The 17699-nt window shown below is 33.6% G+C and overlaps 1 protein-coding gene across 2 annotated transcripts in view; it reads left to right on the forward strand.

Moving 5' to 3' along the window:
* Positions 1-17699, forward strand: part of MON2 (MON2 regulator of endosome-to-Golgi trafficking) — a 65571-nt gene that overhangs the window by 1106 nt on the left and 46766 nt on the right. For both annotated transcript variants that reach the window (XM_088141772.1, XM_088141773.1), the window contains exons 2-6: positions 10311-10374; positions 13234-13361; positions 14971-15102; positions 16679-16808; positions 17313-17410. In XM_088141772.1, the coding sequence (XP_087997898.1) occupies positions 10311-10374; positions 13234-13361; positions 14971-15102; positions 16679-16808; positions 17313-17410 (552 nt within the window). The remainder of the gene's footprint in view (positions 1-10310; positions 10375-13233; positions 13362-14970; positions 15103-16678; positions 16809-17312; positions 17411-17699) is intronic.

The following is a 17699-nucleotide window of genomic DNA, read 5'->3' on the forward strand; positions in this document are numbered from 1 at the left end:
TGCCAAGTATACATTGTGAGAGTTTTAGTTTATTCGTTGTAGGATGCAGTCCTGTGGTCTGGTTGCAGTATCCCAGCAGCCATATGATTTCAGATTCCCTTTTCTAGCTTCAGAGAGAAAAAGAGCTTAGACTTAGAGAGGAAATATGAATGGTGGATTAATCTTAGTCTCATCCTCTCACTTTCCCAACAGTTTTTACAGTTGGGAAATTTTACCTTAGAAAGCTGTAAAAAAGAGCAGGCCTGAGATGGGAAGAGTAAAGTTACAAAATACAAAGGATCCTAAGACCTCCCAATCTTTTCCCAATCGGACCCTTAGGAAAACAGGTCACTGCTTGATTGGTCTAAACCAGTGTTTCTCAACCTTGGCCACTTTAAGATGTGTGGACTTCAACTCCCAGAATTCTCCATCCAGCATGGCTGGCTGGGGAATTCTGGGAGTTGAAGTCCACACATCTTAAAGTGGCCAAGGTTGAGAAACACTGGTCTGAACAATAGGACCAAGGAAAGTTTTATTCAGTTTTCATTATTTCATTGCCAGGCTGCTGTCAGCAGGGCCTTGAGTTATATCATCAGACTCCTGCCAATGCTTAGAACTGTTTTACTGTAAAGAATTTTGATAACTCTGTATAACACATAGCTATTTGCAAATATTTCTTTAAAATGTCTGTTCTGTGTTTTTACTTAAAGTGGGGAGGTATAATTTTATGTGGATTGTCTGTTTCTTAGGGAAATAATGTTTGAGAAGCATTGTGTAAGAAGTAAGCTAAATATCTTAAAAACTTTATTAGTTGGCTTTTTAAAATATTAACACTTCTCTGCCTATCATTTTTTATTCTGATTTTTTTCATTTTCAATATAGAACTTGGTTTTACTTAAAATTGTACCGGAAAGTCTAGCACTTTAGCTTGTATTCAATAAGGGCATGATTTGTGTGAAATCATACTTATAAAATACAATAAATTAAAAGGGTTTGTTAGATGAATAGCAACTATGTCTGAATCAGCCTAATCTGGCAATTGTTATTTATACCTTGATTGCATCATGCTTAAACTATTATATCCTCTATTCAGAGCTATCCTTTAAGAATATCTAAAAGCTTCAGTTGCCAGAGGGCAGCAGCTATATTGTCAAATTGTATAGTATTGTCATTATAGCTCTACCAGTATTTAAAGATCCTAAATATTGACCATTAAACTTTACAGCTTAAGGTTTAGGTAACTAAAGAACTTCCTTTCTCATTGTGTTCCTGTCAAGAAAGTCCAACCCTTTGGCAAGTACTAATTCCCATGTGCAGAAGTTCATGTATAAAAAGGGTTTTTTTTTCTATTGCTCCAAAACTGTAGAATGCTCTTCCTTCAGAGGGTTATATTGGAGCTCAATGTTCAGACTTTTCTGAAAGCAGTTTAAGATGCATCTTTTTAACTTGGACTTTTAAATTGCAAGAAAGTATTTTAATATTTTACGACATTAATATAGTATGACAGGTATATTTGTATGTGTTAGTTGTCTTTGTGATATTTGTTAGTTGTTAGTTGCCAGTAGAAATATACTACATAAGTATTATTCATAACATTAATCAGAGACATAAATGGGATTACTTAAACTTTTTTCTGTCTTGACTTAACTAATGTGTGAATTCCAGAGTCTGATTTGCATTACAGCTGAGATTCAAGTTCAAAGCCATACATAAACAGTTCCCAAATCTTTTTGGAACTCACAGTTTGATTATATATAGTTTGAGATTGGGTAGGCGGATAGCAATGGATGTCCTCCAGTGCCTTGAAAGCAGCTAAGGATCAATAGAGCAAGGATGTGGCAGCGGAAAAGTTTATAATCAAAATTAATATCTAAATTTTCCTGTTGTCTTTATCTTACCTGACCCTTTTTATTGATTTCTAGGCTATACTGAAACTTACAGATTTAAATTTTAAAAATGAGTGATTGATCAATTGATTATCCTTAGTGGAGATCTCCAAAGCTGTAAAAAGAACACTTGGGAAACCTTACTCTAGTTTCTGTAAAATACTATAGATCAGAATTTCAAGAGGGCTTCTATACTAGATTGTTACTGTTCAGTTGTCCACATACATGGAATTTTATGTAGGTAAGGTCCAGAGGTAGCCATTTTGCAATTGGAATCTTCCCATATTTTCCTGCTGCTTTTTGTCTTACCAGAAAAAAAAATGTGTTGAGACAGATAAGTAGCATTACTGAGCAAAAGAAGAAGTGTACATTTATTGTAAGGTTCCAAGGCCTAATATGGTGGAACCTAAAACAACCCCTTGGTCCCTCAGTTTTCATGCTGGAGCCACAAAAATGAGTGGGATATAGTCTGTGCTGAATGCTATTTTACCACTCAGTAATATTAGCCAAGGAAATTATTTTTGTTACATAATAAAGAGTTCACTACAAATTGTTTCTGCCCGTCCTACCCAATCTGGCAGGAAGAGCATGCTTCAGGTACCTTCAGCTAGGAAGTGTTGGCTGGTAGGCCCAGAAGGAGAGCCTTTTCAGCCATGGCACCTGCCCTTTGGAACATCATCACCCCTGAGATTAGATTGGCCCTGTTCCTATTGGCCTTTCATAAGGCCTTGAAAATGGAGATGTAATGCAGTGCACACTTTTGTATTCAACAACTTGCTTAAAGCACTATACACAGAGAAAGTATAGAAATGATAGCATTACTTTGTAACTCATGAATTTTTAACTATAAAAACAACAATGAAGTACTTTCCTGTCAGGCAGCCATCTTTTTATTTTCCTCAGTCTCTGAATGCTTGTTTAACTGAATATCAGTTCATCCTCAGTTCTCCTTGCTTCAGCTAGTGCCATCCAGTGCCAACAGGGATGGAAACCACACCTGCTATTTTATTGATTAATGAAATCTCCAGATTTCCATGGCCTGAAGAGTTTTTTTATTTTTACTTCAAGAAAACCAAGCTAATTGTGTGTTGTCCAAACGCTTGAAGCAATAGAGTTAATCATTGGCTTTGTATAAAAATTGTGTATATCAAGCATATTAAACCCTTGCTATTTTTCAACCTAACTCTTCTCAATTCTCAGCATTTCTCAAAAACATTTTTTTTTACTTTGGTCACAGCCATAAATGGTGTCAATATATTATGGGGAATATGGATATCTTCCCCTCTGCATTTGTGTGAGGATCATCTTAGGATTGAAGCAAAAGTATTCAAATATGTTTGTGAATTGATCCTTGATTAAACCCTTATGAAATTGAGTGGTATATATAATCACATGGCAAATAATTTATAACATTAACCTTTACACACTTTAAAAAGACAATAAAAAATAGTGCATCATTACATTGTTTGCTTTTATTTGTGTGTGGTGTCTGACCCTTTCTGTGAATGGGTACTGTTAAAAAACCATGGACAGCTTGGCTTCCAGAGGAAGAAATGGAAGACTGAAGACAGCTCTGAAAAGTGGAGCTGGCAACCACAGTGGAATGAAGAGCCAGCGAGTAGACGGCTCTTCAATAATTCCTCTGGACAAGGAGAGGACTTGAGATTGCCCACAAGTGCTCCTGACAGCTGCTCCTTGCAAGACCACAAGATAGCAGTCTCTGGTGGGTTTAGAGCTCTGGGAGATGAAGGAATAACCATCTTGCTCAAACTGCAGTTGGTATCTTTGAAAGAACACTAGGTTTGCATACTTCCTTTTCTAATCACTTTAAGAAATTGCTTGCTATCTGCTTTTCAGCTATTAGGAACCTTTGGATTGACAAATTTTACAGCACTGGGTGAGTTTCCTTGAATCCTTGGTGAAAGAAGTTTTAACTACAAGTTTAAGGACTTTTTTTTTTTGAATAAATAGCAAAAAGGTGATTAAAACTTTCATTTTAGAAAGTTACAAATGGACTAAGGGTCCAGATAAATTTGAAATAAGATTTTGGAATTAATTATAAAGAATCCTTCCCATGGGAAAATGCTTTTCTTTTGAATTTTTTTAAAAATACATAAAATAAGATTTTAAAAATTGGTCATTAGAGGGAACTAGAGGCCACTAAAGATTACAATTAAAGAAGAACACTTAAACTCGACTTACAATTACAGAATGAAGCAAAATATTCTAACATATTGAAGATATTCTTGAACAGTGGACCCAGAAGTTAATTTTAGTGGTGTCTGCCTCTATAGATAGACTGTGTCTAAAAGATGTTATGGAAGAGAAACAAGTTCTACCTGACAAGGTCAAGACTGAATTGAAAGTGGATTTACAATGACAGGCTACAAGAATGACATGGAAAATAGAAAACTGGACACTGGATATAGGAAAAAAAAAGTCTGATGTTTTAATAATTAAAAGAGGTATACAAAAAACAAACCAAGAGAGTGACCTGGATAATTTTCCTGTATTGGATTTACAAAAGAGGCTTGATAAAGTTTTGAAGAATTTTGTGAGAAGGGACAAAGAAGAAATGAAAAGAAATCACGTTCTACGACATTATTTGAAGAGACTAAAGATTAAGATTGTTAGAAGCAAACAAGAGAAGGTGATGAGCTACTAAAATTGTTTATACTTGTGATGAAGGTGGGAAGTCATTTCTTTATATATTTCTTTTCTTTTTCTTTACTATGTTCTTATTTTTCTTTCGTATTTCTCTTTCTATTTTTCCTCTTTTTCTTTTCTGCACCTTCTACTCTTTCTTTTATTTTTTTTAATAATAACTTTACTAAAAAAATTTAAAAACAGTAAAATAACAAAAACTAATATTAAGAAAGAAAATAAGAGAAAATAGTAAAGATCAAAAGTTCAGAAAAGAAAAAGAGAAAAACAACAAAAGAAGAAAAATTGACTTCTGATCCTCCCCACAGCAGGTATAAGTAACAATATACATCATAACTTCCATTATTTCTATTAACCTATATTATTTCTAATCATCAAACCCATATAACATAATTTCATTCTTTTCTGTATCCTGTAAAAAGTCCAGAAAAGATTTCCAGTTAGCACTAAAATTACACAATCTCATCTTGAATCAAAGCTGTCAATTTCACTATCTCAGCCAACTCCATCAACTTCACCAGCCATTATTCCACTGTAGGTAATGTCTTGTCTTTCCACCTCTGTGCATTTAAAAGCCTTACTGCTGTTATCATATATAAAAATAAAGTTATAGATAATGTCATATCCTTCCACCTTTGTACATATAAAAACCTTACTACTGTTTATACTTCAGTATATTCCAAAGTAATTTAAAAATGGGCTTTGGCCACTTCTGGTGTCCATATTTAGGCTGCACCGCAGTTGTGAACAAAGATGGATCCCCCACCTCCGAGCCACTCGCTCGCAAGCCATTCGCAGAAGCTTCCGTTTCTATGATTAGCATATGAGGAATGGCCATCCCGGAGACTGAATGAGTTGATTTCTCGCTTCCTCCTTAATCCGAAGCAATTTGGGCAGCCAGCGCATGCTGCCAGCCACTGATCCAGCTGCAGTGCCATCTCCCCTCTCACAAAAAGACTACTAAGCTGCCATTGTCCCCACCGGAAGTCTATAAAATTTATATTGTGAATCGTCCAGAGTTCATCTGGAGTTGGGTGATACAGAATTCAAATCAAATTAAATCATACTAAGTGGCCTAACTATGGAGGTACTCTATTTACTATTATAGTTATGTAAAAGACAAAGTTGCCTTTAAATTAATTTCTGCTCTAGTGATTTCATTCACAAAATTCTCTTGGCAAAGTTATGGAACTTTTGCTGGTTACGGCTTCTGGGATTTTTTTTTTAAAACTTTCCAGTCAAGCCAGTAACTTTGGAATTCCCATGTGATCCCCCATTCATGTATTAATCATATTGACCTGCTTAGTGTCTGAAATAGCCAAAGTTTGCTAAGTGCTGCTATCTGCTGAGGCACTGTACTGCTGACATTGTGCTAAAAAGACTATGTTGTAGATCTACTTAATTTCCACAATGAAAAGTTTATCTGGGTTGTTGATTTAATTACCAAGGTTTACATCAAACTTAATAAATATATTCTGTAGATTAATCTTTCTCTTTGCTAGATTATATTACTTTGTGTATATATATTAAAATATATAAAAATCGTATGTTAATTTTGTTGAAACATCTCAAGAAGTAGTATAATTTGCCATATGATGTAACACGTGCTCATTTTTCAAAAAATGTGCCACACTGAAAATTATAACTTAAGTATACTGTCTTGATCTGACCATCAGAGATGTTAGTTTCCCATCAGTTGTAAGAGCAACTAAATATTCAAAGTAGTACAACTGCTTCATTGTAATTATTAATAACTAATTAGTGACCTAGCATAAATAATGTTTATGCTACTAATTAAATTATAAGCCCCAACCCCTTAAGATAACATTTCAAATGGCCCTGGCATTGCTGGAAGCAATCATAGGAACAGATCTATGTGATTATTCTATGAATAATTCTATAAATAAATAAGTAAAATCCATGGTTCAACATTGGCCAGTAGAAAAAGGTTCCAAATATTCCTCATTCCAACCAAAGCAACCAGATTTAGTATATGTAATTGTTTTATGTGCTGACACATATCTTGAGCAGAGAATGGGGAGAAGCATTCCTCTGAGACCCATGTTTCTTCTTCTCCCCTGAACATTCATCCTTGAAAGGCAATGACAGATCAGATTGGAGTAACTTCTAAATGCATAGAGTTTCCAGAAGAGAAATTAATGTTTATTCAGGAAAATGAAAACAAACAGAATTGTGATGGAAGGCATGAGCGGGGAAGATTCTGGAAGGGAGCTTCAAGGTTACAGGGAGGGGGAGTGACATTCCAAGCACCTCCTCAGCCCCCCGCCTGGACTGTGTGAAAGTAAGGAGGAAGAGACTGGCCCCTCCTTAAGGGCTTGATGTTTATAGTTGCTCTCGTTGGGGAATTAGAGTTAGTCTGGCAAGATTCTGTCTATTAGGTGCAAGCTAATAAAGAAGCTGAGCTGATTTCCGAACTCTCTCATGTGATTCTTGGGCTGAACCTGAGAAGAATAGATGTAGCTTTTTTTTTTCTTTTCAGAGAACAAGTACCTGAAAAATTTAAAAAGGCATCATTTAAGATAAGTTGCAAAATAAACCATTAATGGAGCTGTCCATGGTTTTTTAAAAATAGTAATTGTATTAAAGATTAAAATTATAACAGTAAAAACTCATACAAACTGAAGAAAAAGATAGAATAATAATAAAATTTAAAAAAAAGTAGAAGGGACTTCCAGTGGGGACAATGGTGGCTTAGTCATCTCTCCATGAGTGGGGAGATGGCACCATAGCGGGATTGGTGGCTGTCAGCAAGATCCTTGCTCCAGATCAAGGAGGAAGCGAGAAAATCGACTCATACCATCTCCAGGCAGCCATTCTTCGAAAGCTAATTGCAGAGATGGAACCTTCTACGAACGGCTTTCGGGTCAAGTGGCTAGGAGGCGGGGGATCCATCTTGCCAGCAATTCCAGCTTGAAAGATGCTAGAGGGCGTGAACTGTCAGTTCACTTTCATTTGTAATTAATTATATCCGGCTATACATTTTACTTGTGTAAATAGAAAATAAAAAAAAGAATATGGCTATGAAGTTTGCTTTGGGGGAAGAAATGGCTAGAAGGTGTCATTTGGAGCAGCCATTAGAAGATAAAATAACTCCTTTATGTTTACTTTAGTCGATATTTGATGAATTAGGAGCTAAATTCAAGTCCCTTGAAAAAAAGAGGAGAGAGTGGGTAAGATGGTTAACTTTGAAAAAGAGGTAGAGATTGACTCGAATGTGGAATTGAAGTTCAAAAAAATGTTGGACTATGAAGGTGGTATGAACAAAGAAGCTATGGATTCAAATATGGATTTAAAATGGCCAAAGGATAACAGTGATATTGAAAAAGATGCTAGAATGGATTTACAAATGAAACCAACTGATGTCACAATGATCAAAGGGGACATACAAATAATGGAAGAGTGACTTGGAAAGACTTTTTATCTTGGATTTGCAAAAGGAATCTGTTGAACCAGTGAGGGTGTTCCTGGGAAGAGAAATTACTGTGGCTGTTTCTGGGAGAAGACAAGGAGAGCCTGATGGGAAATCAACTTGTGGGACATTATTTGAAAGGATTAAAGTTTAAGCTTTTTAAAAGTAAACAGGTTTACAAAGTGAATTTATTTGACTATGGTTAATATATATGCTGAGGCTTCTGGTAGTTATTAATGGGATTTTTTTGTGACCAGGATTGAATGACGATGCTTTAAGGATCTGTATATAAAGTTCACTAAGGTTAAAATATATTTGTTATTAAATTTGTGGAAGTTTTGTTCTTATATATGATAACAGTATATTTTGTATATTTTAAAAATTTTTTAATTTTTGATATTGTATTTTAATAATCACTTTATCTTTTATAATTATTGTTTTTATCTATTTGTTATTTTATTTAATTATTGTACACTGCCCAGAGTCACTTTGTGTGAGATGGGCAGCTATATAAATACAATAAAAAAATAAATATTTTTTTTAAAAAAATAGAATGATGGGGAATCAACTTGTGGGACGGTATTTGAAAGGATTAAAGTAAGCTTCTTAAAAATAAACAGAAGATTTACAAAGTGAACTTATTTGATTATGGTTAATATATTTGTTGAGGTTTTTGGTAGTATTAATGGGATTTTTTTTGGATTGAACGGCAAGGTTTTAAGGATCTGTATATAAAGGGGAGAGATTTCATTTGCTTTTTTTTTTTTTAGAGAAAATGATAAGTTGGATATAAAATGGATTTATTTTTGACTAAGGTTAAAATACATTTGTTATTAAATTTATGGAATTTTGTTCTTGTACATTAAAGCAGTAAGTTTTTTATATGTACAAAGGTGGAAGGATCTGATATTACCTACAATGGAAGAATGAACGGTGAAGCTGATGGAGTTGGCTGAGTTGGTGCAATTGATGGCTTAGATCTGAGAAAACACATTGTGTAATTTTTAATGTTAATTGGAAACTTTTTATAGACTTTCTGCGGGAAACAAAAAAAATGAAATGATGTTGTATGAGTTTGATTATCAGAAATAATATGGGTTTATAGTAATAGTGAAAGTTATGTTGTAAAGTTAGAGCAAGAGATTGATGTATACTGTTACTTATATCTATTGTGAGGAGGGTCAGAAGTCAGTTCTTTTTTTTTTTTCTTTTGTTGTTTTTCTCTTTTCTTTTCTGCACTTTTGATCTTGGTCATTCTTTTTTTCTAATTTTCCTCTCTTTTTCTTATTTTCTTCCTTTAATATTAGTTTTTGTTAGTTTTTACTGTTTATGTTTTAAAATTTAATAAAGTTATTTTAAAAACAATATAAATTTTACAGTTTTCTTTTACATGCAAAGAATCTCTGAGGAAAATCCTCAAAAACTCTGTTGGTTTTGTCACTGGCTGATTATTCTTAATGCACTGGAATTGTTAAAAATTTGAACTATCCTTCAAACAAAGTTGCAGAATGAAGCAGATTTCTTCTGGCTCCACTCTAGTGTTTCAAGTTTTTAGCTATTTAATAATGCAAATTATTTTTGAACTTAATTTGAGATAGAAAGATTTTTCTTAAATCATTTTTTAAAAGTTTCTCAATGCTGAGCACCATTACCAGAAATGATTCCACTAAATACATTGGAAACTACTTTGGATAATTATACATAGGATTTTACTACTGTATTAATTTTGTAATCCATTTTATATCATTCCATTTTTTTAATGGGATGAGTGAATGCAGAAATTAGAACATAGTGTTATTTTAGTTAGCGTATTAGCTGACATGGGAATATTTGAGCATCTTTTTAGCTATTTACTGGTTTTATTTCATTTTATTTTCCACTAGGTTAGCAAAAAAGATTTACTTGAAGTGTAATGTGTGGAATTTTTTGCCTTGGCAGTTGAGACTCTTAACCTAACTTTTGCATGCATATATACTCACCTACTACTTGCCTTTATGAAGTGAACTTCCAAACTTCATGTTAAACTTCTGTGACTTAATTTTAAAAGATTTGGTTGATATGGAATTTGCTTAAACAGAAACTATAAACAAGTGTTTTTCTCAGAGTGTTTTTTCTTCTAACAACTGACATACATTTCCATGATTAATGAGAAACTGCAAATAATATGTATATGCAGGCTCATGATATAGCTTACTTAAATAAAATCTGACTAAGCTAGGAGCATACACTTTTATGGATGCAATTTATGCAACAGTAAAAAGAACAAGACATTAAGGTGCACTTCAATTAAACAAATAATTGCTTTTATACAAGTACAAAATAAACTGAATTCATAATTTTTTTTTTAACAGGCTGCTGAGTCGGGAATAATAAAAGTAAAAACAATAGCAACACGAAACACTGACATCCTAGCAGGTAATTATTTGCAAACAGAACAAATGAGAAAATTTATTTTATTAAAAAGTTATTTGAATCAAACCTTTTATGTTTGATCTGATATTAAATGTCATTATTTTTAGAATTTGGGAGTAATGGATTTTAACTTTTTAATCAAAGCAGGTGAGTTTGTATTAATTGATCCCCCTTATGCTAATAAAAAAGAAACTTTTATCTTTAATGATACATAATTTAGTTGTTTCTTAATCGGATGAGTATTTTATGTAAACAGATATTTTAATAGGATGAGTTGTTGAGAATCAGGCGGCATACAAGCTTAAATTATTATTATTATTATTATTATTATTATTATTATTATTGTATGATAGTGTATTACTGTATCTTGAGCTAATAATAAAGTACAGAATGTTTGGACAGTGCTGTAGAATATTGGCATTACAGCTCATCAAAAGTGATGTGTAACATCAAGTTTCAAAAAACAGAATTTGCTTTTTTAATGTGGAAAAATATTTTATGTACAAAGAGCGAATTCACCTGGAATGACAATAATTGCTTACTCTATGAGAGTTGAGTCCAAGTGTTCTGCATGGTTCCCTATCGACATGAAAAATTGGCTGTAATTTAGTAATAATGTGATTATTTTTAATGTACTCTATTTTCTGAATCAGTGCAGGGTTTAAATGAAAATTGGCACTAGTTGGTTGGTTGCTATAATCTTTACCTGACATTGAAGATATGTTTTTACAGACTGTTTGAAATAGCAGGCATAAACTGTCTATTTTAACAGATACACATGGAATTGTACTGTGCACATAGACAAGTTTTTTAGAAAGATTACCTGAGAAAAAATTAATTATATTTTTAATTCATGATTTGATAGGATTGTATCCATTTATTCCCCAATTTGTCTGATTTTGAATTCAGTCATCATATTAGTATTAATGTTATAACCCAGTGCATTTCTAGAAATGCTGCATTTTCAGCAAAGATAATTCTGTTTTCATCACAAGCAGACTAGTCACCTGTGATCCACTTATTGTTATAGAACTACAAATATGAACTTTTTATAGATGATTTTTTTCAATATTTTAATGTTAATATTAGTAGCACTAAAATTATTGGTTTTTTATTTTATTTTTGTGTTCATTACAGCCATTGATGCTAACATAGGTGAGGAAGTAGGAATGACAGCTATATAGCTCTAAGATATTTCTCATCTGTTTGAAGAACAAGAAGATAGTTTGATATCTGGGTTATATTTACAGCTTCATCATAGGGGTCAAGACTTATTACTGCTTTTTCTACTACTATTTAATTTAATTTAATTATTTAACTGGAGGGTGTTTAATTATTGTATAAGTTAATCAGGGTACTGGTCTAAATGTCAGCATCTTATTAAACAGCATGGCACAATTCATCCTTCAGTGTTTTAAAATCCAATATTGTAGTATGAGTGGTATAAAGGTAGATTTTCCAGAGCAATATACCGATTTAGGTTATTTGGAAAGTCATGGAAGTACTGATTTTTAATTATAGCACTATACTACCTTTATATTCTAAAGGAACCTCTTAAAGTCAACATTCATAAGGACAGACACACTCTATGATTAAGGACAAACTTAATGAGCTTCAGAATAATGTGGGATATCTTATATCTAAATACTTTTGCTACTTACATTTTCTTGGAAATTCAGATTAAAACATTCTTACTGATTCTTTCATCTTTTTTTCTTTTTCTTTTTTCTTTCTTTCAATAAGCCTCTCATTCTTCTGTCTTACTAGTTAGAATTTAATCTCTGTTACTAATCCTTGTTAATCTTCATTGGTGACACTGTAGTTACTGGACTTGGTTTAGAAATGGCTAAGGGAGTAATATGCATACTTAAAGCTCTTTCATTACATTAGTATCTCAACCTAAGATGGTTCTCTAAGTTAAATAGCTTTTTGGCCTTTTGCCTAAGATCAGGTATAGTATCTAAGTTAAAAAGGATGTATTTTGTTTCTCATAGGCTGTCAGGAGATGAAATATATGAATACATAAAGATGCTTGCCTCCAAATGAGTAATATAAATGAATTTTGCATAAAAACATGCCATTAGTTTCTTCAATTGGATTTGTTGCTAAATTTGTTAAATGTAAGGCAACATTACTGCATGTAATGCTCAGTATAAATGAGAGGCAAGGCTTTGGTTAAAATCTTGTTTGGAATCAGATTTTATTTCTGTAATATTTGCACATCTGAAAGTTTTTTATATTCCTGATAGCATTGAAGTCTAGCATATGATTTAAACTTGTTACTATGAAACCACTATTAAGAATATAGTCTAATGGAACAAATTTATATTGGAAAAAGGCTACATAGTGGAATGGGACTTATAACCGTCAGAATCTTTTATCCTGATGACATGACTATATAGTATGAATTATCTTCTGTTGTGTCAAGTCATTATCTACCTTACTGAGTACTGATTGTTGTTAATTGATAGCAATATGGCTCAAAAAGATTTCAGACAAAATCTGTCTTAGCCATTTACTCAAGCATGTGATAAAATGGGCACATAGGAACATCAAAATGGATGATATATGAGAATTGAACAAGAAAACAGTGAATGTAGGAGAAACCTGACTGGCTGATGAAAACAAATTCACACAGCTCCCTTTTCCTTGTACTTTCTTCAAAGAGTTCTCATCTTACATATTAATTTAAGATAAAAATATCAAGATGGAAAGCATGTCTTGTTTTAAATGTTTTGCACAAAATACCCATGTAATGGTTTGTATTAACATTCATCAGATTTTATCATAATTAAAGATATCCAAGAGTTCCTGATTTATTGTTTGTTTGCTTGCTTGTGTTTTCTCTCCTCAATTTCAAAGCTTTGAAAGAGAATAGCTCAGAAGTGGTTCAGCCTTTTCTAATGGGTTGTGGAACAAAAGAACCAAAAATCACTCAGCTGTGTCTAGCTGCTATCCAGAGGCTCATGTCTCATGAAGTTGTTTCAGAGGTAAGGTAACCAAACTGATTTTATACAGTAGAAACATTTCCTGGTATTAAACATCATTAAGGAACATAATTATGAAAATTTGAGATTATTGTAATAGATAACTGAGGTACCAGTGTAATACTATTACAGAATATTGGGAGGAGTTGTTGTTGTTGTTGTTATTATTATTATTATATCAATTTATATAGCCACCCATCTCACCACAGGCAATCTGGGCGGTATACAACAAAGCTAAAAACAGTAAAATATATTAAAAATATATGAAACAAAATAAAACAGAAAATAAAAAGTTAAAAATAAGGGCGCCACCTCACTCATTCCCCCATCCCCTGGAGTCCCCAGGCCTGCTGGCATAACCAAGTCTTAAGGGATCTCCGGAAGCTCAACAATGGCGAGGCCAGCCTCACCTCAGGGGGAGAAGATTCCACATTGTTGGAATAGTGAGTTGCTTCTCACTAGGCACTTGGCCTTTCAGTTTCAGAACTACATATAGCATTATGAGAATTAATGTATCATAATATAATTAATGCTTAGTTTAGGCAGATAATATCTTCTAAAACACATTTATTAATTAGGTGTGAACCAGCTTTCTTTTTTCATCACATAAATAGATTTTTTTTGTTTTGAAGTTAAAATTGGAATGGACAACTTATCTCCTGGGTGTAACCTTCCTGACAGGCAGTATAGAAATGGTACTGGGCTCTATTTATATACAGATTGAAGCAATTATTGATGCTAATGTAACAGAAGCCATAATTGATGAAACATTAAAAAGTAGGAAGAGCTATGCAAGGCCACTGGGAATTTTCTATCAAGACTAAGCCTTATACTTCGGATTATGATTTAAAAAAAATACCACTAATGTTGATAGCTCTGAGATAATTTATTCAACCCTATTTATAAGATCTTTGAAAAGTACTGAATAAATATAATGAAAATACATTTTCTTCTGTTAATGAATGATTTAAATTTAAGAAAATGTATGTCTTTAATTTATAAGTATATATACTTTGGGGAGGGCCTCTATTATGTATTCAAGATTAAACATACCATATTTCATTTCCCAATATAGATAGTCCTCACTTAACAACACTAATTGAGTCCGGAAACACCATCATTAAGCAACGTGGTCGTAAGTCAAAAAACCATGTGACCACGCTACTTAGCAATGGCAGTTCCGGCAGTCCCAGTTGCTCTTATTAAGCGAGGACCATGTGGGTCATTAAGCGAGGACCTCCCACGACTGCGATTTCCTGCCGGCTTCCCCATTGACTTTGCTCATCAGAAGCCGGCAGGGAAGGTCACAAAATCGCGATCACGTGACCGTGGGGATGCTGCAGTGGCTGTAAGTATGAGGATGTGTCGTAACTACCACTTGTTTGGTGCTGTTCTAGGTTCAAATAGTTGCTGAACAAGTGGTCATTAAACAGTGACCACTTTCAGTAACCTTGCCCAACATCTTTAAGTACATATGAAAATATCAAAAATAAAAATAGGAAGGAAAATATTTTCAATATGTATTGTCTACTGGATTTAAAAACAAATACCCATTTAAAGACTGACCCCTCTGTGTCTAGGCATCTAATTGTATGTCTGAATTTCTTCCAAGGTTGCTGCTGGAAATGTTATAAATATGCTTTGGCAACTTATGGAAAATAGCCTTGAGGAACTTAAGCTGCTTCAAACTGTTCTTGTATTATTAACAACCAATACAGTTGTCCACGATGAAGCACTTTCTAAGGTAATGATTTTGTGCACTTCAGAATTAATTAATGACAAAGTGACATCAACTAATTGTACCTGTTTCACGGTTACTCATCAACTGAGTTTCTCCACCATGTTTTAGTGTGTATACACAGCACGGGAAATCAACAGGAAAATTGCACACCATTGTAGCTTTTTACGCTACTACTGTAATCTTGTTTAAAAAGTTTCACATCTTTCTTTTTCTGTTCTCCAAAACATTTATAGATAGAGGAGATAGTTATATATGATAGAGGAGATGGTGGTATTTGCTATATCTTGCAACAGAGTATACATTACTTACAGTGTGTGGGAAGATACACTTCTGTCAACTGCCTTGAACCTATTGCTAATCAACTGTCTAAATATTTTTATTATGAGGAAAAAGAAGTCCACTTTATAACATGCATAACTCTGTAAATCTTTATCTCTTAGCCACTTTCTTTCCTAAAGTAAAAGAATGTGGTTTCTGGCTTCTTGTTGGAACTGTAGCAAATTAAAAAACTGTAGCAGTCTTGTTTTTAACTGTAGCAGTTAAAAAATCTGAAATCCCATTTCTAGTTACTCTGACTGAATTCTGAGTTCCTCTCAGATGTAATTTAGAAACTAAACGCTTTAAAAGACTTTCCCAACTCAGTACCTTCAAGAGATTTTGCACAATAACTCCAAACTGCTTGCAGGGCCATGCACATATAATATCTAATTTAATATCTAAGCAACTTTTGTTAGGCGTACTATCTGGGCTGCAGCAATCCAAATGGCCACTAGAAAACATACAGAAACACACACACACGCACACACACAAAATTCTCTTTCTGTTTCTGCCCTCTAGTAGTTGCCCATATATTTTTAGCCCACATGTGATAAACCTAGATCTGCAGAAGAAAAGGGTAGGTAAGCCAGCCAGCAAATGATAAGTAATCTGAGTGCATTTGGATTTTATTTTCGTTTGGATATGCTCAAAGCCTTATTCAGTTTATTTCTGTTTTCCCTAAGATTAGGCTATATTGTGGATGAGCCTAGTTATTGTCTCTTTGAAAGCTAAGCTTTTTTCCCATAAACCTAGCACCTATCCATATTTCCTTTCCTATTGTGTATATTCTAATAAAATAAATATGTCAGTGTTTGGTGCCAGATTGCGTATTGGCAGTTATAATTTGGTAACATGCGTCAGAGAATCTAGGCCCCACCTCAGGCAGTCTGTGCCTCTACACATTGACTACCAGTTGCTGGGTTTAAACTGTCCTTATGTTTTTCTTTTCTTTTTCATTTTTTTTTACAACTAGAAAGGGGAAGCCAATTTCCTTCATTTAGCCTTGCTCCAATCTCCCTGATAATGGGAGAGGAATAGAAGAAAGTTATGAGTATCACTGAATACAATCCATGTTGCATTCACACTGGGCTGTTCTTATTGGGTAAGCCAGGCTCAGTAGGATAAGGAAGACCACACTTATAATACCATGCGTGTCCTTAACAGTGGAAATTACCATTTCCAGACAAACATTTATATATAAATTGCAAGAATTATGACATTTCTCTTGAATAATGATATTGTTTTAAATTTTACTGTTTAGGCAATTGTTCTTTGTTTTCGATTGCACTTCACAAAAGATAACATCACCAATAATACTGCGGCAGCCACAGTCCGGCAGGTAGTTACTGTTGTTTTTGAAAGAGTGGTTGCTGAGGATGAACGCTATAAAGGTGGGTATATCTTGTATTGTAGTGGATATTTAATTTTTGTTCTCTTGCGTACATGGTAAACTTTTCTTTGAAAACAGCTTACTAGAGCTCTAGTAAAGGTAGTGATAGAAAAGACCATCTAGGGCAATTAGCTGTCTCTCTTGATCAGACTGAAGTGCATCCAGTCTGCTATCCTAATTTACAAAAATAAAGGTTGTTTAATTTTTGCATACATACACAAATGCCCACTACACATACACATGCACTTATATAGTCAATGCATTGCTCAGCAATTGCCATATATACACTTCAGTTTGTGATTAGATGGAGAATTCATTTATTGATTACTACTATAATTTTTTGCTAGATATGTGTACTCTTTCCTGCCTAGTGTTAACAGGACAGAGCAACTATTTACTTTCACTGAATCCACTATAGAGAGAGAGAAAGAATACGGTTTTGTTCAGTTTTGACAATCCAACTATTCGGTTTAGATTTTCTAAATTGGATCTGTATTTAATACAGGTATTATTGAAGAACCAGTAGGAATTCAAGGAAATAGTAACAGAAGATCTGTAAGCACCTTAAAACCATGTGCTAAAGATGCATATATGCTTTTTCAGGTATTGACACTTCAATATTTTTTTAATTTATATGCTTTTCATTAACTGGTGCCTATTCATGTAAATTGGTCTCCACATAAATTATATAGCTACTTGGAGATGAACTGATTGTGGTGGGACATAAATACGATAAATAAATCCAAAAGCAATATCATTTATCTGTGAACTAATTTATGTGAAAAAGTCTCTCTCAGCCCTAGGAATAAGGCAATGGCAAACCACTTTCAAAAATCCTGCCAAGAAAACTGCAAGGATTAGTCCAGGCAGTAATCAGGAGTCAACACTGACT

The sequence above is a fragment of the Python bivittatus genome, unplaced genomic scaffold (assembly GCF_059951505.1).
Source record: "Python bivittatus isolate LINGU-HERP-01145 unplaced genomic scaffold, Pbiv_v1 ctg000330_np1212, whole genome shotgun sequence".
NCBI classification, from domain to species: Eukaryota; Metazoa; Chordata; class Lepidosauria; order Squamata; family Pythonidae; genus Python; species Python bivittatus.